The following is a 24,415-nucleotide window of genomic DNA, read 5'->3' as shown; positions in this document are numbered from 1 at the left end:
TAGAGCACATGAGACTTTCTCAATGCGCGAATAGAAAGTGGCCGGTGAGCTCGATGAGCACACAGCACACAAACCTCGAAGAACGTCGACCACCTGTTCGCCGGGCACCATGGGGGGATGAGATCGGAACATGTTCGGGCGAGCAGATCTCTCGCAGACTCGCGGCGGACTCGGCGACCACGGCACGCGGCTCTGGACGAGAGACTTTAACGTTCTCTTGCGCTGTGTGGATGCGTGAGCGCCACCGTGCGCACATCTTAATCGGCAAGCATAGAATCGGGCCTGCATGCTCGAGAGTAGCATCCCCAGAGCCACCGTTTCAAGTTCAATGTCAGTAGCGCTGTGAGTGGTGATCGAGACAGAGGGTTGGATTGGTTTTATCCGAACACTTTGGTAAGTGCACGTGAGCCTACTTTTGCTGGTTCGAATTCAAATTTTGGTTTTTTGCGCATGTACCAAAGCTATTGGCGATCGCGAAACAACTACGATTGCTCCAGTTAAGCCCACGCGATCGTAAGACAGTGGAAGTGGATGGTTCTCCTTTTTTTCGGGGGGAGAGGTTTTCTGTGGTCTTCTATCAGCTCCTTCTTTGCTTTCGATTTGTCACCTTAATTTAATATTCAAAAAAAGTCCATAACGGGAAGCCAGCCTGCCCAGTGAGATCGCAGCCCAGTGGATGTATCGAGAAAAGTGTGCCAAAGAAATCGCCGTTTACGTCACGCGGAACTGCATTCGATCGAACGCAACTGTCTGGCCGCTGTGTTTGTCCCCCTTGGGATGGGATTCGGGTAAAAGGAAGAACTCGTACCGTATTTTCGCTGCCACGGGAGAGTGTCCGGGAAACATGCGCGACCCGAAGAACGTGCCGCGGCTGGCGTTTAACGGTTTTTCCATTTTCTCATTCTGCCCTCTCCGCATTTATCTTTCCCTCAAAAAAAAAAATCCTCTGCCCTGGGCGGCAATTGCGCCTCGAGGGGGGTGGCATTATTTTACCGTTGTGTGCGAATGATCGTCTTCCTTGTTCTCGTCTTTTTGTTGTTGTTCTTTCTTTACTTCAATTATTTACTAAACGTTTCCGTTCTGGCATCCGTTGTCTTCGTCTCCTCAGTAGCGAAAAGGTTGGCTGGCTGGGCGGCGCGGTTTAGGAAATTAATATAATTAAAAATGAATATTCTTTTCTAGGCCGCCCTGAAACCGTGTGCCTGATCCAGTACGCGTGTGTGTGTGTGTGTCTGCCTGTGTCGAGTGGCTGACCAACCTGACGAAGACGAAGGCAAAAAAGGCGCTGAATGTAAGGTAAAGAGAAAGCTGCCGTCCGGAGCGGAGAACCTCTCGGGTCGTATGTACTACCAAGCGAACATAATCTTCACCGTCCGTGGTTTTTTTTTTTTGTCGGTTGCCATATTTTCTCTGCATTCTCAGCTTTCTTTCGAGTGTTTGTTTCGCCAATAACCCGTCCATCTACCGTGCCGCGCGCCTTCCGATTTGCGCAGCAACCTCCAATGGGGAGGTTTCCGATTTCGTTGTTGATCTGCGCGCTGCTCTGCATGCAGACGGCGCACGGGGCCAAGCATGGTTCGTGCAAAAATTGTAAAAATAAGTAAGTAGAAAATTTTCAGCCGGGCGTGCTGGGCAAGGCAGAAATTGTACCGGAAGCTGATCATCATTTACGTTTGCTTCCTGTCCAGAATTGCTCACAACAGCCAGCGGCTAATAGCGAGCCCCATTAATCTGCTCAACCCCGATCGGTACGAGTTTTTCACGCTGGACGATAAGGGCAAGGTGGTGAAGCGCATCATGACGTTCAAGGAGATCCAGAGCATCGTGGCCGGAAGTGACATCACGGAGCTGAAGCTGTTTGCGAACAAAAACAACAACGATCGTATCGTATCGAGCGTCGTTTCGAACGTGCGGAACGTGCTGAACAATGAGCTGAACCTGATGAACGGGCACGAGCATCTCGAACCTGCCGAGTTGCCGATATCGGATGTGATCAGCACACCACAGGAACCGTCGGCTACCGCAACCATGTACGACGTCCTGAACAAGCTGGGCGAAAGTTTGGTGACGGCAACATCGAAAAGGACAACGACGAGACCAACGACCAGCACCACCGACCAGACGACGAGCACGCCGCCACCCACGGAAGCGATAACGGTGTCGACGACGAAACCAACGGAACCGTTGACTACACGGTTAGCCCTTAAAACAACACAGCAGCCGACCGTAACCCGGACACAGCCAACCAAACCAACGACAACGACGACCACCACGACCACCACGACGACAGCAGCACCAACGGAGACAACCACGAGGCTGCGATCGACAACCGTGCGTCCTACGGAGCGATCGACAACCGTTCGTCCTACGGAGCGATCAACGACTGTGACGCCAAGTTGGTTAAGGTCCACGGTTAAACATACAGCGCTCAAGACTACGCAACAGCCAACGACCACCAGCTCCATCCAAACGACACGCCAGCCAACGGTAGGTTCGACTGTACGGCCAACGGAAACCACCGCTCCTGTGCAATCGACCGTTGGCCGCCCGACAACGACCGAGGCGCCGCTGCTAAAGTGGGCCGAAACATCGCTAGCTGCCGTACGCCGCACAACGAAAGCTCCCACATCGAAACCCACAGTTCCATCGACCACTTCAGCTCCACCAACGGAACAGCCCATGTTTAAAGAAGCACAGCCGACAGCTACTACAACGGTGGTACGAACGACGGAAGCACCAACGCACAGGACTTCGGAAATGTCACTTCCGACAGTGAAGACTACGGCAACCGCTTTTACGAAACAACCTACAAAAGCTCCACCAGAACAGCCACTGGTGACGGAAGTTACGGTGAAACCTGTGGAGGCGTCGTCGATGGTGGAACATTCTTCCCAACGATCGGAGGAGGTCTTGGATGGTGATAACTTGGTGGAATATTCCACCGAACAATCGTCCGAAAAGTGGAATGAGAGTGGCTCGAACGAATCTTACACAACCTCGGAAGAAGCGTCCTCCGAAGGTACGACGACGCAGCACCTACTGACGAAGCTGGACGAAAGTGAACCAGAGTCGACAGTGAACCCTGTTGCAATGGCTGCACAAGATGACACAAACACGTCGCCAGAATCGACCACTCCGAAAGAGGAGGAGGAGGATTCTGAGACAAGCGCAGACGAGAGCAGTTCCACCGAAGAACTGTTCAAGACGACTGGTGGATTAAGCACGTGGTTTATGGATCCTGTCACTCAAAAGACGCAAGCTGCCAGTGAAGTTAAGCAGACGCTAACATCCAGCGGCGATGATGTGCAACCGGAAACAACACTTGCCACGGGAAGTATGCTGGATGAGGAGGAGCAGCCAATTCCAACCACAACCTCCGTGGAAATCGATAGCTCAACCGTTCTGCAGGATTCCACCGGCTACAGCGATGAACAGCAGCAGTTCGACGAGATGTCACTGACCACCCTGAATCTTTACAGCGAAGAATCGACGACGCAAACCGACGCGGAGCAAACGGTGCTGCCGCAAGATACATCGACCATTCCTTCCGATGCACAGCACGCGATACATAAGATTATTGAGTCACTCCAGTCGATCAACGACAATTCTGCGAGTGACGAATCAGATGAAGCGGACTCGCAGGAAAGCATGTACCCGGGAGATGTGCCCGGCATGAGCTACGACACGGACGCCCAGAGCTCGATCAATGCCATTATTCAGTCGCTCGGGCAGGGTGCATTGGGCGGTGCTGGTGGCGACAGCTCGATCTTTTCCATCACGACCGAAACGATCACTACTCCGGAAGAGGAGCTAGCCACGGTAACGCAACCCGTTGTTAAAAGCAATCCTTCTACTGTGGTTATCGCCACGGAAAGACCTACGACTCCGGCTTCGAGTTCCCTCCGAACGACAACGGTCCAACAAACTACTACTTCGACGACGACGACGACACAGCAACCTGTGCTGAAAACATCCAAACCAACCGTGGCTCCAGAGGAACCACAATCTACAAGCATTTTCAACTACAACACAAACATAATGGAAACGATCGAAAAGTTCCTGAGCTCGTTCGGTAGTCTGCCGAAGGAAAGCACGTACTCGGCGAACCTTACCAAGCTGAACATACTGAGCGACTATCCCGCCGAGATTAACATGACCGATTACGTCGATCGGACGGCTACGGTAGCCTCGGTGCTAAAGTTTCCCCAATCGGCCAGTCGGGAGGAAGTGGCCGACGTTACGGACGAAGTGGAATCGTTTGAAGACACTACAACCGAATCGGAGCTGACGCTTGCCGACCAGCCCATCCTTAGTGACCCGATGGCTTCGTTCATGAAGCTCGGTGAAATGCTTACCATGGGCACGAAGATCAGCTCCACCGAGCGACCGGCACCGGTACAGCAGCTGGAGGTGAAAACCGCCATCGACGAGGAGGAAACGGAACTGTTGCGTTTCTTGCAGATCTGCAGCAATCTGGGCACGACCGTTTACGACTACCTCACAGACGCATCGCACGGCACACGATCATTGCTCGGTGGCCGAAGCTTGGTGTACTCGCCGTTTGCCACCATTACCACGCTGTCCATGCTGTTCCTCGGTACGCGGGGCACCACGGCCGAAAGCATCAACGGTGTGATTGGCCTGGACGAGATGACCTCCTTTAATCCGCACCTGTTTTTCAAATCTATTGCCGCCGACCTTACGCCAAAGTATCGTCGAACGTTTGCGCGCGAAGGTAATGGCAGCGGGGCGGATTCTACGTTCTCGCGCACTCTGCTGAGCGACGAGTCACGTGGAGGGTTGCAACGATTCTTCAAAGCCCGCATCCAGGAGATTTACTCCACCGTGGCGGAAACGGTCGACTTTCGCCAGAAGGACATGCTGCTGCGCCACATGAGCGGAGACTTTCCGCGGGAGTATGTGGACACGCTGAAGCAGCTGCGATCGCCGCTGGTGTCGATCAGTAGAAATCGTTATCGGGTAAGTACCGGACGATGAACAAGAAGCGGGATGATGAGGTTTCTCCCTTCCAATGCAAATGCTACGTTTTCTCTTACAGCATGACTGCAATGGAGCTGCCACGTCTTTCGGTACGTTGCAGTTTAAGCAACGCAACAGCGCATCTCTCCCCTCGATTGTTCCAAGTGTATCGTTCCGGTCCGGCTTTTCGACCGGCTACTCGAAGGTGCTCGATGCCACCATCCTTGCGCTGCCCGGCTCGACAAGTAACGTGTCGGTGTACTTCATAAAACCTTCCACCGCCGCTTCCGATGTTTCCGAGCTGGAGGCTCACCTTCGCAACCAGAGCATATCGAACGTGCTCAAACTGTTCCCCGATGAAACGGTGCGGACGGCGTACGCCGAGGTGCAGCTACCCTACTTCACGCAGACCACCATCTACAACATGACGGAAAGCATCCGGCAGCTGGGGCTGCAGAATCTGTTCGAACCGAGCGTGGCCAACTTTAATGGGCTCCAAGACTCGTCTACTGCGAACCTGCACCTGTCGGAATTCATACAGACGGATTCGTTTGCACTGTGCGGGGCGGCGGCTGGCGAAAGTGTAGCCAGAACCATACCGCTGCGTAGCTTTTCGACCAATCTGGTCAAGCATACGGTGGAGCCTGCGGGCCATCGATTGATGCGACGCAATGGTCGTAAGCTTGCGCTTCGAAACCGGTCCGCTTTCGAGACCGTACCAAACTTGCAAGATAGTAGTAGTAGCAGCAGCAGCAGCAAGCTAGTATTTGACACACCGTTCTTCTACTTGGTCAGACATAATCCGACCGGGATGGTCCTGTACATGGGACGCTTTGTAGGTAATGCTTAATAATAATAATAAATTATGTGTGTAAGATCTTACACTTGAGTCGCTTACCTATGACCGGTAGACGCAATATCACAGATTAATGGTAGATAACGTAGAATTCCTGGTATCGCAGGAACCATTGCAGATTGTCACAGTGTGCAGTGAGAGCCGTTGCCAGTGTGCAGTGAGGTCTTCAAGGATTAAAGTTTCCAAAAATCAATCCCAGCCATTGTCGTCTCAGGCCTCTTCAAGCTTACATCCAATTCAGACAGGACCATTTGAGCCTTGAGTTCTGGTTCCGGGGCTTTGAGTTCGCTCATGCTTCACGAATTCTACGAACTGCTTTCTCCTCCATCTTTATTCCACTTTGTATTAGTCAAGATGCTTCCACCTTCAAGAAATGTTTCATAAGACCAATGGTTCACGGTAATTTCACGTCCCGGCAACGTTTGCAATTAATTTAGCCACGAAAACGAGCACAATTTCACACGACACAGTTTCGTTTACTTTACCGACATTCGAATTTCGGCGACATCCGTTGACACATCTGTCAGTGTGTGCGTCTGACCTTTGACAGCTGTTTGTTATTGCTTTACCGGCTGCCGGAAAGCATCCAAAACGAAGCAACACCATGTCGATCGACGCGGATATGCAACGATTGATGGACAAAGTTTTCCCCATTTTCCAGAACAGTGTAAGTAAAGATGGCCAATATTTCCTGCTCACATCATCGCTATTCATGGCTTCAATTAATTATTTCAGCTAAAAGCCGAACCGGTTACCGAGGACGAGCTGCTCCACCTGCACCAACGGCTGGTGGTGCAAAAGCTGGTACCGTATGTGTACGAATCGTTTTTTGTTAAAACCGAGAAAATTATCCAGCACGTGGTTGTACCACAGTTTTGGGCCCGCTTTACACAACCACCAGCACCATCACCGAAAGAGCTGCCGCGAGCCAGCTTCGTACAGTTCCACACGGCGGTCCAGGAGCTGTACGAACAGTTTGCCTTCTTCCGGCGCCAGTTGAAGCGGTTGGAGCGCGTTTGCCCGACGCAGGACGTGCCGTACGTGAAGCGCAAGCTACCGAGCGAGGTGTTTGTGTTCTGTAACCATTTGCACACCACGCTGCACGCGCAGCTTCCGGCCGACTTTAACGACATCGTGTACCGGTTCTATGCCATCGCGTTCCGTGTCTTCATTTACAGCCACCTGCAGGATGGCGATGAGTATATGGAGGTGGGCGAAACGAACCGTTGTATGGCGTGCAGCATGAGCAGTGGCGAATGTCAGTGTCAGGCGATTGCGGACGCGTTCACCAGCACGAACCGATATCTGTCGATGATGGGCATTCTGGATGAAATCTCGGGCCATACGCTGAACCAGCTAATCCAGGAGCGTATCGATGCGAAGGTCGACGAAACGAAGGAAAACTACGCCACCTCGCACATGGAGCAGCTGGAACATTGGCTTAACACGGTGGTAATGCAATGGTTGACCCGCATCTACAACAAAGGCTCGCTGCAGATCAAACCGGAGCACAAGTGCTTGCAGCGTAATATTGCGAAGATGCAGAGCCGGCTGCTGGTTTATACGTACGACAAGTACGCGAACATGATCGTCGATCAGTTCTTTCAGATTATCATCAATTTCCCGCTGTCCCAGTCGGCGGTGGACGATCTTAAGCTGTGCCTGAACAAGATCAATCTGAAGCGTTGCTTCGTAACGACCATCCGGGATATGTTGTGCGAACGGTTGCTGCACCCGGGCGTAGACACACCGGACATACTGACGGGCTATGTGGCGGCACTGAAAACGTTGGCCCATTTCGACCCGAGCACGGTACTGCTGCGCTCGATCACCAAACCCATCAAAGAGTATCTGAGGGGAAGGGGGGAAACGGTACGGTGTGTCGTCACCAGCTTTACCGGCGACGGAACGTCCGATCTGGCTGAGGAGCTGGCGAAGGGTGAGATGGTGAAGCCGAAGCCACCGAGCAATGACAAGCTGGATGATCCGGACTGGAGAAGCTGGCAGCCGGACCCGGTTAATATGGCACCGGCAGCGTTGAAATTCATCTCCGCCAACAAGCGAGCGGACATCATCTCGATGGTGGTCGACATCTACGGTAGCAAGGAAATATTCGTCAACGAGTACCGGAACCTGCTGGCGGAACGGTTGCTGTCTCAGGTGGAGCTGAGCATCGAGAAGGAGGTGAAGCATCTGGAGCTGCTCAAGTCACGTTTCGGCGAAAGCTTGCTACACAGCTGCGAGGTGATGCTGAAGGACATCACGGAATCGAAACGCATCAACGCACACATTCTTTCGCCGGACTCGGGTGCCGGTGACCTGGCCGTGCCTAACCAGGTGTCGGCGCTAATCGTTTCGTCCCAGTTTTGGCCAACGTTCCGGAAGGAAACGATGGAGCTGCCCGACTCGATCAAAGCGATGTTCGAAAAGTACACGAAAGCGTACGAATCGTACAAGGTGAACCGAACGCTACAGTGGACACCCTTGAACGGGAAGGTTACCATCGAGCTGGAGCACAACGGGAAGGTGCAGGAGATGCAGGTAACGCCTGCCCAGGCTGCCATCATCATACACTTCAGTGAACAGCGTAAGAGTAGCATTGCAGTCCCCCCCCCCTTGGATAGCGTACTGATTTTCACTCTTCTTTCCCTCTCCAGCGCAATGGGAACTGGATTGCTTAAGCCAGAAGATGAACATGCCACCGATTGTCCTGCGCAAGCGGATCGTGTTCTGGCAGTCGCAGGGCTTGATACGCGAAACGAAGGAAAACGTGTTCGTGCTGGTAGACAAAAGTGTGGAGAGCGAAACTTCGTCCGACGCGATACAACCGCAGCCGAACGATGTGTGCGAGGAGGAGGAAGCCGAAAGTGCGATGGAATCGGCCAGCGATCAGCGCGAGGAAGAGCTGCAAGTGTTCTGGTCGTACATTGAAGCCATGCTTACGAATCTCGACTCGCTACCGCTGGACCGCATTCATCAGATGCTGAAAATGTTCGCTTCCCAGGTAGACTTTACGCAGGACGAGCTGAAGCACATCCTGCAGCGCAAGGTCCGAGAGCACAAGCTGGTGTACGCGGGCGGTGTGTATCAGTTGCCAAAGTCGTAGGCGCGGGAACTACCTAACGTACACGGTTTATTGCTTGCTATTATTATAAAAATCTATCAATATAGTTGGGATCCAAGCCTTCGGAAGCGATTTTGTTTTTCACAGCACCGAGTGGCACCCCGAAATGAAGCATCTTAAAGTACGGCTCATACTTTGGATCTTTCTCCGGGGCAGGTGGATCGGGCTGGGCGTCCTTTTCGGGGTTCTGAGATTCTTTTTCCTCCTCTACTGCCCCTGGTTCGGTGGTGTCTGTTATCGCGGGAGGTTCAATCGTGCGTGCGTTGTCTTCCTTGGCGGCCGAGCTATTGTCGGGCAGCTGTTTTAGCACATCGATTGACGCCAGTTTCGCTTCCACGATCATGAGGGAAGCTTCTAGGTTTTGAATTTTTTGCTCGTAATCCACGAACCGCGTCTCGCAGTCGGATGCGAACTTGTTTAGGAATGTAACGGTGCTTACGATGAAATGGTTGATGAATGCTACCATACGCTTTTGATTGGTCGGTGGCAGCTGAAACGGAAGGGAGAGTCGGTCATTTGTTGTCGCAATGCAAATGCAAATGCTTTTGAATTTCCCATCAGTTATGTACCTCGTGCTTTTGCACGGTATCCAGCGAGTCCATCTTTTATCGGATGCTGTTTCCTTGTTGCACTATCACCGGTCTTTTAAATGCACGGAAAATTTTCCCCTGGAACGTAAACAACAACAGAACGCGTTCCTCATCAAACATCTGATAACTGTCAAAAGCAGATGTTGATGAGCAAATAGATTTGCAGGCACATAATTAACAAGATATAGGAGCAAATTTCAGATTATACTAAAAACGCCAATTTATTAGCTAAATGAAGATACACAAACACTTCGTGGCTATTCGATTTCCCATCTGCGCCATTTGAATGCAAAAATCGCACCAAGTGTAGCCGCGGACTGCTTATTCAGCACCTCTGAGCCTTTGAACTACAGCGCGTAAACTTAACACCGTCACCGCGATGACAGCCAAAATGTAAACAGAAACCAGCATGCTTGTTTATTTGATAACATTCGCACCAATTCGTCTTGTGTAGCGAAATCTCGAACCACAGCGATTGTGTAGAATGTTTTCCAGATCTTAGTACCGTGCTCAACAATCACTAATTTCTCATATTTGTAAGTGATGTTCATGTAACAATTGCCCCTCCAGTGTTCGTCCAGGCATGTCCAGGAAAAGGGAAGAAAAAGGTAGGCGGAATATGTGTCCCAAGCAGAAGATTAGTTTCTTTACAGCAACGTTCTTATATGGTTTTCCGGGTTTTCCTTTCATCTGATTTTTCAGAAATTCTACAAAAACTTACCAAACTATCGCTAAAAGAATGTAAGTGAGCCAAGGAGTCGCTGTTACGCTCAATCCAGCCTGATGTCTTGACTTTCTTTCCCAACAGCAACACCACAAACGAGAAGAAATGGACAAAGTAAAAGCGCACAACTTTCCCCACATCTGTTACCGGTGGTGGAGGTAACAGACCGGGTAGCGTTGGATTGTGAAATGGTTGGCATCGGTCCGGGTGGCAAAGAGCACATGCTGGCCCGGGTATCACTCGTGAACGAGCGGGGCGAGATCATCGTCGATCGATACGTAAAACCGCAGGAAAGCGTGACAGATTATCGGACCGATATCAGCGGTATACGACCGGAACACATAACGCACGGTGTCGACTTTAGAACAGTTCGTGAACTGGTGCGGCAGATTATACACGGCAAAATTCTGGTCGGTCACGCGCTGAAGAACGATCTTTTGGTGCTAAACCTGCGACATCCTAAGTAGTAAGCTTAGCGCCCGCTGTTTGCTAAAACAGAAAACGAGTTTTAAGCGTTCCCATTCCGTTGGTTTCTTCCACAGCAACATTCGCGACACTTCCCGGTTCCGTCCAATAGCGAAGAAAGCAGGTGCGTTCGGGACACCTAGCTTGAAAAGCATAGCGTTTGCACTGCTGGGCGAAGACATTCAGGACGGTTCACACGATTCGGTCGAAGATGCACGGGCTGCCATGAAGATTTACATGCTTTTCGAGAAGGAATGGGAAAAGAACGCGATACCTGCGTGGGTCGCACAGTTTGAATGAGTGAGATTCAACGCAATTCTAGTTGGGGCCACGTGAGAGACAGTCAGCATGTGTTGCAGTCCCGCCTTCTGTTATTGAAATACATTTCTCTTAGTTTTATATAAAAGAAAGCCAGCAGCGAATAAATATAATTAATTCTTAAACATTAATCCTGCAGCCTGCAGTGGACTTGTCGTTAGGAGGTTTGCATGCTTTCCAAATTTTCCAAATCAATTACGGCGCCTTCCACCGTGGTGTCCGTGTCCGCTTTGGCCGCTTTCTTGTCCTTTTTCGATTTGATCATTTTTCTAAAATCTGACAAAACACACTCGCGGGATTAGTTGCTCCTGGTTGCGGTTCCAAGCAATGCTCCGTAGTATTGTTACTCACTTTCCAACTCCTCTTTCAACGGCTGGATGAAGCTTTCGAACTCAATCTCCTCCAAACCCTTGAGGACGTGATCGGCCGACAGAGATTTGTGGTTCTTTTGCTGGGCCGCCGTTGTGGCTGTCGACGTGAGGTACAGCACGAACACCGACGTTGCCCTTGCCAACGCTATGCGACATTCGCTCGACACTTTCACGTCCGCCGGTATCGCTTCCTTGATCAGCCTGGTTACCGACGTGTTGGGCAGATTTAAATCTTCAATCCTTTCCACCATTTTGTACGGGGAAATTGTAGTGCAAACGTAGGGAAAAAGTGTAATTAAGTTAGGAAAACGGCCAACGCCAGCTGATGCTACTTTGTTTACATGCACACACAAAGAGCGCGATTTTCCAGAGTTTGACGTTTCGAACCGCGCGGTTAGCAGCTCACAGTGGGATTTTATGGTGGTCAAAATGTGGGAGCTTAATTATTTGCTTTAACTAATTTTAAATTATAAACTTTTATTGTTTTTTGTAATAAAATTGTGTGCTATGTTCCATGAACTCGCTAGGAGCTTTAATACAATAACTCCGTAAAGAGTGTACCACACACACACACACCAGCGAACCATCCCGTAGTGACGCAATTTCATCACATGTTGAAAAGTGACAGATTCCGCGGAAAGCTGTTTGTACACAGAACGCGCGCGCTCGTGTTTGGGAAACGGTTCACGCTCGCTGCTGGCTTTATCGGGTGCATCCTCTTCAAGTCTTAATTTTATGTTTTGCGTAAGTTTACGTTTATATTCCTCATCGATCGTGTTTTCATTGAATCCGGCCTGCTGCAGGTTCGTATCTATGCGCTTGGCAAACAGTCGATCGAACAGCTACAATCGAACCAAACTGATTGTCCCGTCCTCCTCCTTCAACAAACAGACTTCTCCACCCAAGCATGAAGAAATCGGCAAGCTCATCGTCCAGCTCTTCGGAACCGGCAGCAAAGAAACACAAACCCAACGATGGTCCACCGGCACCGGCTGTCGATAAGGTGGATGGATGCCCCGAAGACTATGTGGCACTGTTCAAGGCAGATCGCAAAGCGACCGCAAAATCGATACTGGATTTTGATTTTAGCAAGAAACGCGTTCGCATTCTTTCGGACGCCAAAAGCATTGAGGATGGCAAGCGTGGCGTTCTCTACTGGATGTCCCGGGACGTACGGGTGCAGGATAATTGGGCGTTCCTTTTCGCCCAGAAGCTGGCCCTGAAGAACGATTTGCCGCTGCACGTGTGCTTCAATCTGGTGCCAAAGTTTCTGGACGCTACCATACGCCACTTCAAGTTCATGCTGAAGGGTCTGGAGGAGGTGGCAGACGAGTGTCGCAAGCTGAACATTCCGTTTCATCTGCTGCGCGGCAATGCCGGCGATAATGTGCCGGAATTCGTGAGGAAGCACAAGATCGGTGGCGTGGTGTGTGATTTTAGCCCGCTGCGCGTACCGATGGGCTGGGTGGACGAGGTGAAGCAAGCGCTCCCGATGGAGGTTCCGCTGTGCCAGGTGGATGCGCACAACATTGTGCCGGTGTGGGTTACGTCCGACAAGCTGGAGTACGCGGCCCGTACGATACGCACCAAGGTGAACAAAAATCTTCCCACGTACCTGACGCCCTTCCCACCGCTGGTGAAGCATCCGTTTGCGGCCACCTTCGAGGCGGACCCGATCAACTGGACCAAGGTGCTGGACACGCTGCAGGTTGACCGGTCGGTGGATGCAGTCGAGTGGGCCACCCCGGGCTATGTCGGGGGCGTCAAGACGCTGCAAAGCTTCGTGGAAAAGCGGCTGGGCAAGTTTAACGACAAACGGAACGATCCGACCGAGAACGCACTGTCGAATCTGTCCCCTTGGTTCCACTTTGGCCAGCTCTCGGTTCAGCGTGCCATTTTGACGGTGAAGAAGTATGGCAAACGGTACAGCGAAAGCGTGGCGTCCTTCTGCGAGGAAGCGATCGTTCGCCGCGAGCTGTCGGACAACTTTTGCTTTCACAACAAAAACTACGACAACCTGAAGGGCGCTTACGACTGGGCCCGCAAAACGCTGGACGACCATCGGAAGGATAAGCGGGTGTACTGCTACAGCAGGGGTGAGCTGGAAGCGGCCAAAACGCACGACGATCTGTGGAACGCGGCCCAGCTGCAGATGGTGAAGGAGGGCAAGATGCATGGCTTTCTGCGGATGTACTGGGCGAAGAAGATACTGGAGTGGACGAAATCGCCCGAGGAAGCGCTGGAAACGGCCATCTATCTGAACGACCGGTACAGTCTGGATGGGCGCGATCCGAACGGGTACGTCGGCTGTATGTGGTCGATCGCAGGCATTCACGATCAGGGTTGGAAGGAGCGTGCGATTTTTGGCAAAATTCGGTACATGAACTATGAGGGATGCAAGCGCAAATTTAACGTCAATGCGTTCGTGGTGCGCCATGGCGGCAAAGCCCATCATCGCAAGTAAGCGGCGTGGAGCCCGGGGGCCCGTTACTTACGACCGAGTGAGATTATTAGGTTGGCGAAAAGGTTGTAATATTCCAGTTAATTTGGCATACGTCCGCCGTATCCAGTGAAAATCATTTATTTTGTACTCATGACTCGTTTGAAGGTAATCTCGTTCCTCATCAGAGATTTTGTTTTGTGTTGTTGTGTTCATGAATGTTCTGTTCGTTTTATAAAAACGTCTACCTCTCTACAAGTAGAGTACTCACGGCACTAGTAAGTAAGTAAGGAACTTCCCTGACACCGGTGTACAGTTCATCCATACGAACTTTGCTCACGATGGCGAAGATATCCACACTCCGTGTTCAAGCAACTGCAGTACAATTATCGAGCTGAATAAATATTACTTTTATCGCATAAGGAATCATCTCATCGTTCAAGTTATTAAAATGGATTGTGCTATTAAAATATGGATGACTTTAAACATGAATATGAGCCTGTATAGACTTAAAGCACGGGATTTCCTGGTGTCATTCTTATGACATGCCCTGCCTCTACCCGGAGACTGATGATTCGAGTTCGCTGAAGGATAATGAGATCATCGTACAGCTCATAACTGACTTATATTAAATGGTCGCCTGACTTTCACCCGATAAGTGCCGTCGATTATTGTCATTCTAGCAAGTGTGGTAAGTTTAGACCACAAGCACATAAGCAGATAGCCAAGAACTCAGCCGTAAAAAATGCAGATAACACTTGAATATCTATACTGGATAAGGGCACAAGATTAGGGCGTCAATTACGCTCGTCAGGAAAAATTGATAAGATGCTTATGAGTTTTAGCAGAGCCTTCTATCAGGAACAGCTATCCTGGGGGCAGCTGAGGATGCGGAAGAACAATCCCAACCACTTGTGGGTAAAGTGGCTCCAGCCATCAGTTTAGGAGACAAGAAGAATTATTCTCACGTAGTTAGTAAATAACGCTGTCGTACGGCAATCAATAATCCGAAGGACAGACCATTTCTCTCTCCCCTGGGCCTAACGACCTCTTAGGACATGCCTGTCATTTATGGCTTGTAAGACTTATTGATACCGGATAGTAGTTCGGATAGTCAGTTCTCACTACGGGGGAAGCGGTCCGGATGGGATTTGAGTTCCGGTCCCGCCGAATGAAGACCGGCGCCGTTGTCACCTCTACCACCGGGCCGCCCAAAAGCAAAGAACCAACCATGAGGAGTGAAAAGTGTTAGCAGAAGCAATTAATTTGTTACAACCAATAGATTCAGACAGCTTGGCTTCAATTATTCCGAGCGAGATGTTGAAGAAAATTTAAATGCCATTTACCTTGTTCTTACTCATGAAAGGGGCTTTCGATATACTCAGAAGTTTCAAAACGTTGACTTCGTTCTTATTCTTATTTTCTACCATTTTAGTCCATGTCCTTCCGTGGTCTTCAGAGTCTTATGAGAGTTATTCCGCTGCAGAGTAGAATAGACAAAGGGCTAACGATGCGTTACTTCTCCATGGTAACTGCCGCCGTTCGTTCCCGTTCGTTTCCCGACCGGTATTAATCAAAGTAACCGATGTACATGTGATGCAAGTGTGTTTGAGTAGTTAGTTCAGTGTGGTTTTTGTTACTTTATAGAAAAAGTTATATCAACGTGATTAAATGCATATTTTGAAGCATTTGTGGTGAAGATGTGTACACCCTTCTTGATACGTCTTACGCACACACACATCGTACGCACGCACCGCGCGTGTTACGACACACACTACACACTACACTACTATACGCGTGTAACACTACACTGCTAACATAGCACTAACAGTTACACTACTACTAACGATTAATCCTAACGTAATGCGATCAACATCCAGCCTTAGATTTTTATTCCGATCCCGAAAATAGAAAGGAACAAGACCCATATATTAATGCTTTACATTTTAATGCATTTCCGGGTCAAAATCCATTATATTGGTTGTTTCCTTAGGTGTGCAATGATTGGCAAACAAATAAGAGATCTCCTTCGGGCCGGGCGGCGTGGGCGGACCGGGTAAGTTACCTGGTAAACTTACCTGGTAAACTTGGAGAGGGACAGCAATTTTTTTCTGATGAGCTCCAAATGGACACTAAGGATCTCGATGTTTTACAACGTGTGGCCAAGGGGTCCTACTATCTTACAGGCAACTACCAGCGAGGCCATCAGACCCTTACACCCTAAAGCGAGGCACCTAATTCAAGGCAAGGCAAAACCCCCTTATATGAGGTCACCCACTGTTCATCGGTTCTTTCTTGGCGCGGCCATGATTTTCCATAATTTATGTAGTAGAAATAATTGGGCTCCCTCACCACCGCCGACTGCCTACTCACCCACGGGGCCCCTGGCAGAAGCCTACACCGTCAATTATCCATTGATCCTTGGATCTTTTTCAACAGAAGGAGCGATGGCATTTGCTTCTTGGGGTAGCAAACGATATGAATTGTGACCAACCGCTTCGCAGATTCCTCAAATTGAAACAGAAATACAGATTCCCTCGAATAAACTCCCAGCTAGTAGTGCGATAAAAACTTTATTTGAAACATGTTTTTTTTTATATATAACAAACCATAACACCATAATAACCGGAACAAAGTGCTCCTTAGGGAACGAAAAATGCAACAGCAGCATCCGGAACTCCGGTAATATTTTTGTGATTGTAAGACAGGGGTAAGAATTGTAAGATATATAAGTGTAGATACATTTAAAAGATTGTGTTACATCTTTACAATTGCACGTAAATGCTTTGATTCCAACGAAGGCCAACAAAACGGGATAAAAGTAGTTTTTGCTATGGCGTAAAAAAAATTTAACTTTTAAATTAAAATAATAATATTACAATTATGCTTATTATGCAGAACTGTCTGGAGATAAAGAGTTGGTTTTTGTGTGTTTGCTTTTGTTGTTTGTTCTCGTCACAGATTAGACACTAGCGTGTGTGTGTGTGTGTTTGTTAGTAATTATTCGCGTGAAAGGCACTCTCCAAACAAATGTGAGTTCATTGCATTCGGTTGCCCTTTGATGTAGCGCGCGAAAGCAAAAGTTGATGATAAGAGTGATTTAAGATAATATTTTAAACAAAAAACCCCAAAACACAGAACGAGCATGTTTGCTACGAGGTTTGAAGACGCCACCGCCGAACAAATAATAATCAACCGACTAACGACGATCGTCTGTAACGAATTTTAAATTTGTCTTCTTCCCCCTTGCGCTTTGTTAAAGATGTCTTTTCGTTGGAGTTTTGTTTCCTTTCCTCCCACCTCCCCCCCCCCCCCCCCGCTCCGTTTTGCTTATCATTACAACTATAACGCACTAAACTGAGTAAAGATCGACCGTCCGAACGTAACCGTGTGCGATATGATGATTATCTTTGAATGCAGAAATGCAAATATATAGCCTAGCCTATTCTATGTTCGTTTTGAACGATTATCAATCGGATCGGAGCCTATCTCGAATGGCAAACCGTTTGTTTGGTGTTTTTCTCTTATCTTACTGACTACGTAAAGAGGGGGATGATTATTTTCGCTTTGGATTAATTGTGTTTTTCCGTTTTGTTTTAATTTAGCTATAAGCCAAAAGCGTGTTACGAAACATTTGTTGGACTAAGTGGCCGATACTGTGGTTGATACTGTACCGTACATTACTTATTTGGTGAACTGTGTCTCAAACGACAGGCGCTGTAGTTGTGTTGTGATTGCGAGAAAGAACGAATCGATATCCACCACCGGGTTGTGATCATAGTTTTGACTAGAACTGTGTATCGATGTTAATTTGACTAATGTGTTGTGTTGGGGCGAGCTTTACTGCCAATTCCTTCACGCTGATTTCATGATAAACGCATTATCATGATCCTAAAAGTAGACGAAAAAGAGGGAGGAGGGGTTGGAAACATAAGCCCCATGCAAACCTTCCTCTAAATTGGTGGTGGAAATTGTACTTACACAAGTAGTTTTTAAAATGTGGATACTCCTCTGCGGTATCCTGCCCGCTCAACAACAGCTAAGGCTGTATGACTTTGATTTTTCTCTCGATGTAGGCACGGCACATTGGACAGTCGTGGATCTCCGTGTGGCATCCGGAGCAACAGCACATATGGCCGCATGGTATAAATATCACTTGTACCTGTGGGAAGAGAATACAGAAAAACAAGTTTGTGATCGGGTGGACAAGCAACAAAATAGCAGCACCATTCCCAACCATTTGCTCCATGCAGATGACGCATTCGGCGTACTGTGGTACGGCACCCGTAACACTGCCCACTGGACTGGTTGCGGCAGCCGAATCCGATCCTCTAGCTGCTCTAACGGCACCGGTCGGTTCCACCTCCATGCCCATCTCCACCGGCGAGCTTCTGCCGCGCGCACGATCATCATCCTGATCGTAGGCTTCGTCGATCGGTGCTGTCGCCGCCATCGGCGTAACCGTCACCGATTCACCCTCCGGATAATCAATCCTACAGTTCAAGTAATCGTAATAGTTGGCGATCGATTGCAAAATGCCTTGCCGATCGGTGGAGCGTTGCACGCCCGCGGTCACCAAATCCTGATCCGTTACGTTGCACAGTTCCTTGCCCTTGTTTTGCCAGATTTTCGACAAGAACGGCAAACAGTGCACCACACCGTTCACGAGAAACTGGTAGCCCAGTACCGGATCGATGGAAGCCGTGTCGTGCGTAACTTCCGCCGGTTGCCGATCGAGCAGCCGCTGGTACTGCAACAGCCAGAAGTCCGTCTGTTCACCTTCCTTTTGCTTTTCGATTATCTTCAGCGTATCCAGCAGCTGAAATTCGATCAACCTTTAGTCAAACGGCGCGTGCATTTGGATGGACACGTGCAAAACCGTTACCTGCTGTTTACGTTGGTCCTGCTGTTTGAGCAAATCCGTCAACACGTACGTTAAGTTTATACGCTGATCGGTCAGATTGATCTGTAGGAACAAGCAAACAGCGAACAGAACGTTACTAAGCATCCTTGGGAGGAGATTGAAAATTGATTGGGAAACACTGCCGAAACGTACTATTTGATCGTCCTGGTTAACCTTCTTGCGCTCGATCTCGTACAGCGTCAGTGCCGCCAGCTGTGACTCGACGATGCGCACCTGCTCTACCAAGCCCCAGGTGCGCGAATCGTTCCGCGCAATTAACGCTGCCACGGCACTCTTCTGTATGTCCTCGTCGACCGTGATTTGTTCGATCACATCCTGGCGGTTTTTGTCGTAGTTCAAAAACACATTGTTCAGCAAATTGTTCGTCTCGTACTCGCGCTCCAGTATGCTGCGCGACGATTGATCCCGCTGGTTGTGAAAGTTTTGTATAATGTTAATCTCGTTCTCGAGCAGATTGGTCATCGCGCCGAGTATCTCCTGCTTGCGCAGATCCTGCTGCTGGCCGTGCAGATGCTCGAGCAACCGTTGCTGCTCTTCGCGCTCCTGCTCGAGGAATGCTGGATCGGGCCCGTTCTTCAGTGCGAGCAGATTTTTTACCAGTGCGCTCGATTTTTGTTCGTCTGTGTAAATAGAGGAAAAGACGTACGTAAAATGACACTCGAGCAGGTAATCGCATTGAATCCGCTTTTACCCTTTATAATGTTATCGATAAGCCGTTCCCTTTCCGTTTGCTTTTCCTGCTGAAGTTTGTGCACCTGCGTTTCGTTTTGGTTCTGCTGCTCGAGCAGTTGCTGGAGCAGCATCTGCTTCCTCATTTGCTGCTGTTCGTGCAGCTTGCTTTCCGTCAGCATATCCTTCTCAAATGCCAACCGTTCGCGTTCGAGCAGCTTGCGCTCCTTCTCGTACCGCTCACGGTACGCCTGTTCCTGCTGGCGCAGCTCATTACGTTCGCTGCTCAGAAAGGTGGATGTGGTTGCCTTTTGTCGATCTAGCCCATCGACATCGACGGTCGTCCCCCGTGTCGGATCGTGATGCAGCTCACCGGTCGACAGATACTTCACGATGGCGTACGTTCCGCCGGCCACTACGTCTGCCGGCGGATTCCGGACGGTGTCCGGATCGAGCACAATATCTACGAGATTATCACACGTTGCCAGCTGGCTGGGCAGCTGCGAAAGACGCACATTTCCGCTAATGTCCAGTACTCTAAGGTTGGTCATGAACGCTATCTGTTCCACGGTCGTTAGATTGTTCGCTGAAAGATTGAGCAGTTCCAACTTCTTTAGCCGTCCTATCGTAGTGGGTAGTTTTTCCAAGGCGTTGTTGGCTAAAAATAGTTCCTGCGGGTAAAGGGATTCCAGTTAGCTTTCCACAGCACGCACAACACACGCAGCTAGACTGTACGTGATTACCCTGAGGTTTTCTAGTTTGTGTATATCTTCGGGCAGCTTTTTGAAACGATTGTATGAAAGGTTCAGCGATTGCAGCAGGTGTAAGTCGTCCAGTGTGCCTCCCGCCGCCAGGGAGGATAGCTTGTTTTTGGCCAGCGTGAGGACATCCTTCCGCAGGACCTTGCACAGAACGAACACCCCGGCGGGCACATCTTTAAGATTGCAGTCCTCCAAATCGTATATCGGTTCCGGTGTTTCCTTTGCCTGTCGGAAAAACGGAGACAAAAGTAGGCCAACGAATTAGTCGAAATCGATAATTTTCGTCCGATGAACGGACGGACGGATGACGGATGAAGCGGGAAAGGCTAATATGAGTAATGTGTTGATACTATGTCAACTATGCGCAATTTAGCGGTGGACAGATGATGATGGGCTGGAAAACAAATGATTTTTGTGAGTGTAATGCTTTTACCAGGCACTGCTTCCGTTCTAGGCGCGCTTTGTAATCCACACTCGGTTGGTGGCTGGTAGTGGCCATCTCACTGTCTTCTGTTGGTGTGAACAGGTTTTCATTGTTCGAAGACGAAATGCGACAACCCATATAAAATAATTAATCTAGTTGGCGTGTGTTTTTCTTCTCTCTCCCTTGCTGTCTCTTTCTCTCTGTTACTTTCGGCTTTTGTGCGTTCCAGGATAATGTTACGGCGAGCCACTAGAACAACAACAACAACGGCAACATCTATCTGCGTGGGTTATCAATTTCCCAGCTTTTGCACACACACACACACGCACAATGTGACCCACAATTCGGGTAAATTGGCTTCAATTCACTACGGCGGCGGACTAGGGTACTACTAGGCTGCGAATCACGCGCGTCATTTACTGCAGCAGCGTTCTACCATCACCGTTGATTGCTCGATGTTGCCAAGGGATTCCAACACTACGCACTGCCTGCCCACTACGATTGGGCGATACTACACGAACGCTAGAGCTAGAGGCTAGGGGCTAGAAGGGACAAAAGCTACCGTGCACAAGCTGCTACTTATGAATGACCACCAGCTTCCGATCCGATGGTTTGTTGTGTATGTTTGTACTTATGAAACCGACGCGGTACATGCTCTCGCTCTCGCTCTCTCTCTCTCTCGCCTTGCACGGACGTGAATTTAAAGATTTTCCTTTCAAATGAGGAGTTTTCCGCGCGCGCGTTCCCCACCAGTCAATCAGCCAGCGTGCAGCGTTTTTCTCGAGTCCCGTGTGTGCGTGCTTTCTTCCCAACACAATTCCCTTTCGCACTCCTTCTCTGTCTTGCTTTCACGCAATTATTACTGCACCTTTCACAACATTGGTCGATTCTTTTCCACTCATCGGAGCAAAAAGCTAGCGAGCGGGTCACGAGCAGCCAAATGTTTTCAATCTTTTGCGGTGACTTATCTCGTAAACAAAGTGACGTTCGGTGACGGTCCACGGCACACTGGGATCGGTGATCGGAGAAGTCGCGTGATTATTTGCATCTTTGGAGAAATGATTTTTATGGAAAGAATCAACAATTTTCACCTAAATTAGCCTTAAAAATAGAGTAATAATACAGGGATAAAAGTTGAGTAATAATTCAGGAGTAAATCCCAACCAGAACCATGTGCAATGTGAATATTGGGCATATAATTTTGTCCATCAATTTACTGTTTACATGATCGCTGTGCGTATACTACAAGCCAGTGTTTCTCAAGTGCGATTACCAGTGTTCTGCCTTTTCAACGGTCATTTAGTATTTTCGGAGGATTGAATCCTAATCCTAGGTTTCAAACAATTTATGGGTCAATTGATTATAATTTTAACTCAATGATAATTTGCCTATTAAACAGGCGACAACCAGCACAACCCTAGAAAAGAATATTTGCTTGATAAAAAAATCGTTTTATTTAAATTGTGCATCAACCCTGTTAAAAACCGTATGCCTACGTCCCATTTACCACCTTTATAACGATATAAAAACCAACCATTCGTGTATTATAAACCATGCCTCGTTATAGCTTATTTAAAATAACTGGAGCCTTCAGTTTCCACTTCGAACGCACATTCCAATCTGCTTGCAAGCCTGCGAGTGATGTTTTATCTAGCAAAAAAAATAATAATAAAAAATAGAAATTGAATATAAATATGAATTTCACGTCAGCGATAGAATTAATTCCAATTATTACCACAAGTTTTGGAATAGTGCTCCAGTATGCTGTAAATATCTTTCACCGGAACGCACATGTTGTGGCAATTGTAAATTAAATTATCTACCGAGCTTTTAAAGTTCGATACAGCGATTGCTACCAACAATCCATTCTCGTCGAATATAGGGCCACCGCTTTGCCCTGAAAGAATAATAGCATAATGGTACTGCCGCCTCAATGCACCACGCATCCTTTAAAACTTACCGCATTGAATCGAACAATCCGTGAACAGAATACCCTCGCTGTACTTTGTGGCCCGACCCGGAATGATGCTTGGTTTAAAGTTTGATTCACTGGCAAACGATTTAAACACGGGAAACCCGACGGCATACAACCGTTGGCCGATGCGTGGAATGTAGTTCGCTAATTGACAGAACCAGTTCGACGATTGCGCTTCCTCGAAGGTGGCTTCCATTAGTGCAATATCGTACGCACTATCGAAGACGGGATTTTTGTAGACGAGTTTCGGGTGCATTACTTTGCCATCCTCAAACACGCATGTAATGTTATCCTGTAACGTAGCACAATTGGAGCGTAAGGGCGTAAGCTTTGCGCGATCTTCTCACTCTACATACCGTTACAAGCACGTGCGAGCAGGAAATGATGTAACGTTTACCGTTCAGCTCGAACGCACATCCGGTGCCCCAGCATCCTTGCGAATCGATCATGCACACCGATCGAAACGCTGGCATTGGCAATGTCATGGCTAAGCTTTGGCAGAGATTTCTTCGGTTCAAAACTATGCCCGAAAGCTCTTCCATATTGATCGCCAACGGGAAGCTTACGTTTTCGCTCCGATACATGAAGGACGCACCGATCAGAATGCCTTGAATTGTCCTACAAAGAAAGCATCCTGTGCTTAGAGAAGTTGATAGGGCTAGTTAATATGTCTCGGCTCGCGCCAATACCTGTGCGAACTGTAGACTGCTCCTCCTTGGCAGCCCGAGCTGAGATATGTGTCGAGCAGCAGGACACAGCCATGCTCACCGATCATGTTGGAAACGTGGCCTACGTGACACGTGTTGAAGAACGATTCGTCCCCAAAGGGAGTGGACACGGTTACCACATTATCTAGCAGTTTTAGCATCCCACCGCTAGGGGGTTGCAGTCTTTCGAACACTACTTTCACCTGCTCCCACGACACATGCTTCGAAAGATTTGTGCTCAATATAACGATGCTAGCGAAGAGGCTAGCATACGACCGGACAGGTTTCGTGTCGCCATTGATGCACACCTGCAAACCTTCCAGCATGGTTTCCATACATTCCTTTACCCGGCGAGAGTGCACCACATAACAAGCGCGTGCACCTCGTTCCCGCAACACGCTGTCGTGCTTCTGAACGATGCGAAAATCCAACTCGGAGATTTGCCTTAGCTCGCCGGTTTTGACACATTCTACAATGGGGCTTTTTTGGAGGGCATTGTGCAGCTTCTCGACGCAGCTCTCGTTATCGCTTAAAATTAACCCGGAGGTGATAACAAGCTCCTGGTCGAGGAAAATTGCCGATGCCTTGTGGGTACCGGTCGTGCAGAAAATGGTGCCATGTGTTGCAATCGTTGGAAGCTGGAAACGATACGAAAGTGTGTTTATCACCCAAATGTTTCACTCTTTAATGGTTTACCTTCATTTCACATAGTATAGAGGCGAACAGAGGAGGAAAAGTTACGATAAAAAGGTCCGTTTAAAATTCCAATCCGCACACACAAACACACGGTTCCGCTGCAAAAGCAAAACAAAACAAACTTTGACAGTTGTCGGAAGAATGTGACCCAAACGGCCCAACATAATGCACCAATGTTTGAATCGGGGCAGTTGCGTGGAAGCTCATAAAATCACGTTACAACATAGATGAAATCGTTGAACTAATAGTTTAAATGATTAAGTTGAGCTTTCTGATGCGTTAAAGATGTAAAAAGCTTGTTTTACTGAAATACAGACATCGTGAACATTTACCTATACCAGAATCAATGAAATTAGGTTAGGAAGCTAACACGATCGGGCCATTCTAGCTA

General features: G+C 48.8%; 8 protein-coding genes across 13 annotated transcripts; 4 read left to right on the top strand and 4 right to left on the bottom strand.

The window, feature by feature from the left end:
- Window positions 1-150: 150 nt before the first annotated feature.
- LOC118509630 (flocculation protein FLO11) lies at window positions 151-5,862 on the top strand. 2 transcript variants are annotated; one of them, XM_036050516.1, is made up of 5 exons: window positions 151-393; window positions 1,183-1,296; window positions 1,423-1,600; window positions 1,689-4,980; window positions 5,060-5,862. In XM_036050516.1, exons 3-5 carry the CDS (start codon window positions 1,503-1,505, stop codon window positions 5,828-5,830), a joined length of 4,161 nt encoding a protein of 1,386 aa, XP_035906409.1. In that variant the 5' UTR covers window positions 151-393; window positions 1,183-1,296; window positions 1,423-1,502; the 3' UTR covers window positions 5,831-5,862. The 2 variants fall into 2 exon arrangements, with proteins under 2 accessions (XP_035906409.1, XP_035906407.1); XM_036050514.1 differs by having other exon boundaries at window positions 1,183-1,600.
- A 497-nt stretch (window positions 5,863-6,359) lies between these two features.
- LOC118509660 (anaphase-promoting complex subunit 2) lies at window positions 6,360-9,028 on the top strand. Its single transcript, XM_036050624.1, has 3 exons — window positions 6,360-6,503; window positions 6,572-8,423; window positions 8,494-9,028. The coding sequence occupies exons 1-3, from the start codon at window positions 6,441-6,443 to the stop codon at window positions 8,940-8,942; spliced, it is 2,364 nt and encodes a 787-aa protein (XP_035906517.1). The 5' UTR covers window positions 6,360-6,440; the 3' UTR covers window positions 8,943-9,028.
- On the bottom strand, window positions 8,953-9,782 carry LOC118509771 (WASH complex subunit 3). Its single transcript, XM_036050909.1, has 2 exons — window positions 9,530-9,782; window positions 8,953-9,450 (listed from the first exon to the last, which is right to left on the bottom strand). Exons 1-2 carry the CDS (start codon window positions 9,560-9,562, stop codon window positions 8,986-8,988), a joined length of 498 nt encoding a protein of 165 aa, XP_035906802.1. The 5' UTR covers window positions 9,563-9,782; the 3' UTR covers window positions 8,953-8,985.
- A 163-nt stretch (window positions 9,783-9,945) lies between these two features.
- Window positions 9,946-11,184, top strand: LOC118509761 (RNA exonuclease 4). Its single transcript, XM_036050892.1, has 4 exons — window positions 9,946-10,158; window positions 10,253-10,291; window positions 10,359-10,740; window positions 10,817-11,184. Exons 1-4 carry the CDS (start codon window positions 10,134-10,136, stop codon window positions 11,037-11,039), a joined length of 669 nt encoding a protein of 222 aa, XP_035906785.1. The 5' UTR covers window positions 9,946-10,133; the 3' UTR covers window positions 11,040-11,184.
- LOC118509779 (DNA polymerase epsilon subunit 3) lies at window positions 11,056-11,832 on the bottom strand. Its single transcript, XM_036050918.1, has 2 exons — window positions 11,409-11,832; window positions 11,056-11,333 (listed from the first exon to the last, which is right to left on the bottom strand). The coding sequence occupies exons 1-2, from the start codon at window positions 11,677-11,679 to the stop codon at window positions 11,215-11,217; spliced, it is 390 nt and encodes a 129-aa protein (XP_035906811.1). The 5' UTR covers window positions 11,680-11,832; the 3' UTR covers window positions 11,056-11,214.
- Window positions 11,833-12,042: 210 nt separating this feature from the next.
- Window positions 12,043-14,294, top strand: LOC118509688 (deoxyribodipyrimidine photo-lyase). 2 transcript variants are annotated; one of them, XM_036050740.1, is made up of 2 exons: window positions 12,043-12,231; window positions 12,320-14,294. In XM_036050740.1, exons 1-2 carry the CDS (start codon window positions 12,164-12,166, stop codon window positions 13,890-13,892), a joined length of 1,641 nt encoding a protein of 546 aa, XP_035906633.1. In that variant the 5' UTR covers window positions 12,043-12,163; the 3' UTR covers window positions 13,893-14,294. The 2 variants fall into 2 exon arrangements, with proteins under 2 accessions (XP_035906633.1, XP_035906634.1); XM_036050741.1 differs by having other exon boundaries at window positions 12,046-12,172; window positions 12,232-14,294.
- A 2,317-nt stretch (window positions 14,295-16,611) lies between these two features.
- LOC118509664 (E3 ubiquitin-protein ligase LRSAM1-like) lies at window positions 16,612-21,623 on the bottom strand. Of its 3 annotated transcripts, none has more exons than XM_036050641.1 (8): window positions 20,656-21,623; window positions 20,205-20,447; window positions 19,484-20,132; window positions 18,925-19,412; window positions 18,754-18,834; window positions 18,106-18,687; window positions 17,850-18,030; window positions 16,612-17,759 (listed from the first exon to the last, which is right to left on the bottom strand). In XM_036050641.1, exons 1-7 carry the CDS (start codon window positions 20,782-20,784, stop codon window positions 17,908-17,910), a joined length of 2,295 nt encoding a protein of 764 aa, XP_035906534.1. In that variant the 5' UTR covers window positions 20,785-21,623; the 3' UTR covers window positions 16,612-17,759; window positions 17,850-17,907. The 3 variants fall into 3 exon arrangements, with proteins under 3 accessions (XP_035906534.1, XP_035906535.1, XP_035906536.1); XM_036050642.1 differs by having other exon boundaries at window positions 16,616-17,759; window positions 21,209-21,623; XM_036050643.1 differs by having other exon boundaries at window positions 16,616-17,759; window positions 21,515-21,619.
- A 453-nt stretch (window positions 21,624-22,076) lies between these two features.
- Window positions 22,077-24,128, bottom strand: LOC118509693. Of its 2 annotated transcripts, XM_036050757.1 has the most exons (6): window positions 24,025-24,128; window positions 23,311-23,966; window positions 22,978-23,239; window positions 22,607-22,913; window positions 22,382-22,543; window positions 22,077-22,296 (listed from the first exon to the last, which is right to left on the bottom strand). In XM_036050757.1, the coding sequence occupies exons 1-6, from the start codon at window positions 24,028-24,030 to the stop codon at window positions 22,208-22,210; spliced, it is 1,482 nt and encodes a 493-aa protein (XP_035906650.1). In that variant the 5' UTR covers window positions 24,031-24,128; the 3' UTR covers window positions 22,077-22,207. The 2 variants fall into 2 exon arrangements, with proteins under 2 accessions (XP_035906650.1, XP_035906651.1); XM_036050758.1 differs by lacking the exon at window positions 22,382-22,543.
- Between the last annotated feature and the right edge of the window lie 287 nt (window positions 24,129-24,415).

This window comes from Anopheles stephensi, chromosome 3, assembly GCF_013141755.1.
Source record: "Anopheles stephensi strain Indian chromosome 3, UCI_ANSTEP_V1.0, whole genome shotgun sequence".
NCBI lineage: Eukaryota > Metazoa > Arthropoda > Insecta > Diptera > Culicidae > Anopheles > Anopheles stephensi.
Note: the sequence above shows the minus strand (reverse complement) of the source record. Positions and strands in the feature narration are given on the sequence as shown.